Below are 2,500 nucleotides of genomic sequence, written 5' to 3'. Positions count from 1 at the left end.
CAGTTCCTCGACGTATCCTTCTGCTCGCAACTCTCAACTGAATTTATTAGGAACTTGCAGGCCATGTATCCTAATGTTTCTTTGAAAAAGAGCTTTGTGGTGAATGAAGATCCATTGTAATTCTCCTTGTAGTTTATATTTGTAAGCGATTTTAGGAAGCTTTTGCAACGGTGAAACCAATAGACCAAATCGGCTAACTCAATGTTGTACCCAATTCAAATCTCTCGGGGTTAAGATGCTTTGTGTATTGACTGTATTTGCATTCTAATGTAACATTCACGTTGTTAAAAATGATATGGAAATAGCTGGAACGAGACGTTTTTATTTCCCAAAAGTTTTGAATTGGGTACAAAATTGAGTTAGCCACTTTGGTCTGTTATCGAAGGTATTGCCACAAAATACGAAGAAAAGGAATCTCTTCCGGATACGAAAGTGTCGAAGAGTAATAAAGTAGAAGTGCTGGACGTGTGCGGCGTGTATTTTGATATTTCTTTCTCCTCCTCTGCAAAACAACAGCTTGATATGACCAAAATAATTTCCAAGACAACTTGAGCTTTTCCCGGTTTCCGTCGCATTAAGCGCTTTGGAGTATAACTACTCCCCTGGATGGGATGGCTGTCCATCGCAAGTTTACCCCCCTGCAACGAATTGCAAGGACTCATGAAGAGAGGCAACGTGACAGTGTAGTGTCTCGCCCAAGAAACACGTCGTGACGACCTAACCACGCCCTGAACTTGGTCAGCTCAACTACTGAGCCTGCCCAGTTTTCATGCATAAAACCTCCAAGCAATAAATGTACTACGAGTTGGTGAAACAAACGAATGAAAGTTTGACTCGGATGCTGAAGACATCACTTTGCGGCTCAAAGGAATAAACTCTTACAAATAGGAAAGATATCGTTGACGTCACCTATTGTCATTAATGTGCCAACCAGAGCCTCACTGTGTTGAAACAAAGGGTCTTTTGTTCCTGTGGTTGGTACATTTGAATAATAAATGCAATGTTTGTAAACAGATATTTCCCTATTCTCATTTTATCAACCATAGCGCAATTTGTTTTTTTTTTAAGACGTAATGACTGTCATATTGGCGTCATGAAACTACTCTTCCAGGAATTGAACTCTTATCTGACGCAAGCAAATTTTTTGTGGGTGAAAACATTGCCCCTTACTATGTAGGGAAATTAGTCAGTGGCCTTCATTCGATATGTAAAGTGAAATTCATTACCATCACTAAAGGTTGCACGTTTTCTTCCTGATTTTAGAATATTGAAATTTCATATATTTCAAGTGCGGAATGAATATGAAATGAAAGTTTAAAAGGATCAGGGCAACTAGATACGCAACTTTTAAACACGAATGAATGAAGGAGGTAGTACCTAAAGAAACTGTAGTGCTGCGTCGGTGGGGAAGTAGTATACAAAAAATTGGTTTTATCACCGGAGTTGATAGTGTAAATTGACCACCGTACAGAGATTCTAAAAGCTGACGCTCGAAACGTCAGCTTTTAGAATCTCTGTACGGTGGTCAATTTACATTATCAACTCCGGTGATAAAACCTATTTTTTGTATACTACGTAGACGCATTATAAAAGGGGTGGTGTCTTAGGCACATGCAAATGATTTATCAATCAACCGTGGACGCAACCGAGAACTCTGTGATAATTTGTTCAATAAAAAATGCCCCTTATGGCGTTGTGTCCCTAATATGTCATAAAATGTTATCTGTCGTCCTTTATTTTATCGCCAGTTCCTCTTTTTCGCGCTAGAAATACCTTTTCTGTCTTCCGTCTCTGTGTTGCTGTTTGTTCATCACCATGGTGGATAACTAATCAGTCGTGCTTGAATGAAATTCGAACAAAAGCAGTGAGTAAAGCACCCCTTTTATAGAGCGTTTTTACATGACGTCACGCGGCCATGTTAGTGTTCCAAAACGGGGAAATGGTGGCCATGATAGTGTACTACCAAACTAATCCTCCGGGAATTGAGCTCTATTTTTATGCAAATAATTTCTTTTGTTTCAGTAATCCAATATGGCTGCTAGTCACGTGAGTGAAAACGCTCTATAGTGCGTTTAAGTGTTCAAGTTATAGGTCAGTTTTCCGGGAGGGGGTGGGGGGGCTTTGCATATGAAGGGACGAAACCCCCAAAGGAGACCAATCTGGGCGTGGCCCCAAGCTTTTTTTTTTACTCCTAAAAGAGACCATGTTTAAAACATATTACATCTATACTTATAAGTTATATATTTCTTCGCGTGCAACCCTAAACGAGACCTTCACGGCTACATAAGATGACGTTTTGCCCAGAAAACCCTAAGCGAGACCAAGATCAGAAATTTACACCCCTGGGTGGGGGAAGGTGTAAGTCAAGTTCAGTGCAAATCGCAGGGTCGTGGGTTCGAAACCCGTTTTGGCCTGTTTTTTTTTTTTTTATTTCTTTCTGTTCTCTTTTTTTCTTTTTTTTTTTTTTTTTTTTGGCAGGCTTTATGGCAAATGCTTAAAG

At 39.8% G+C, this 2,500-nt stretch overlaps 1 protein-coding gene across 1 annotated transcript in view; it reads left to right on the top strand.

Annotated features, from left to right (window-relative positions):
* The window catches only part of LOC138012571 (F-box/LRR-repeat protein 4-like), a 26,436-nt gene extending 25,423 nt beyond the window's left edge, over positions 1-1,013 (top strand). The window contains exon 15 of the mRNA XM_068859375.1: positions 1-1,013. This exon is cut by the window's left edge and continues 25 nt beyond it. Coding sequence (XP_068715476.1) covers positions 1-120 — 120 coding nt within the window. The 3' untranslated portion in view covers positions 121-1,013.
* The last annotated feature ends 1,487 nt before the right edge of the window (positions 1,014-2,500 follow it).

The sequence above is a fragment of the Montipora foliosa genome, chromosome 8 (assembly GCF_036669935.1).
Source record: "Montipora foliosa isolate CH-2021 chromosome 8, ASM3666993v2, whole genome shotgun sequence".
NCBI classification, from domain to species: Eukaryota; Metazoa; Cnidaria; class Anthozoa; order Scleractinia; family Acroporidae; genus Montipora; species Montipora foliosa.
This window is presented reverse-complemented; position numbering and strand designations above follow the sequence as displayed.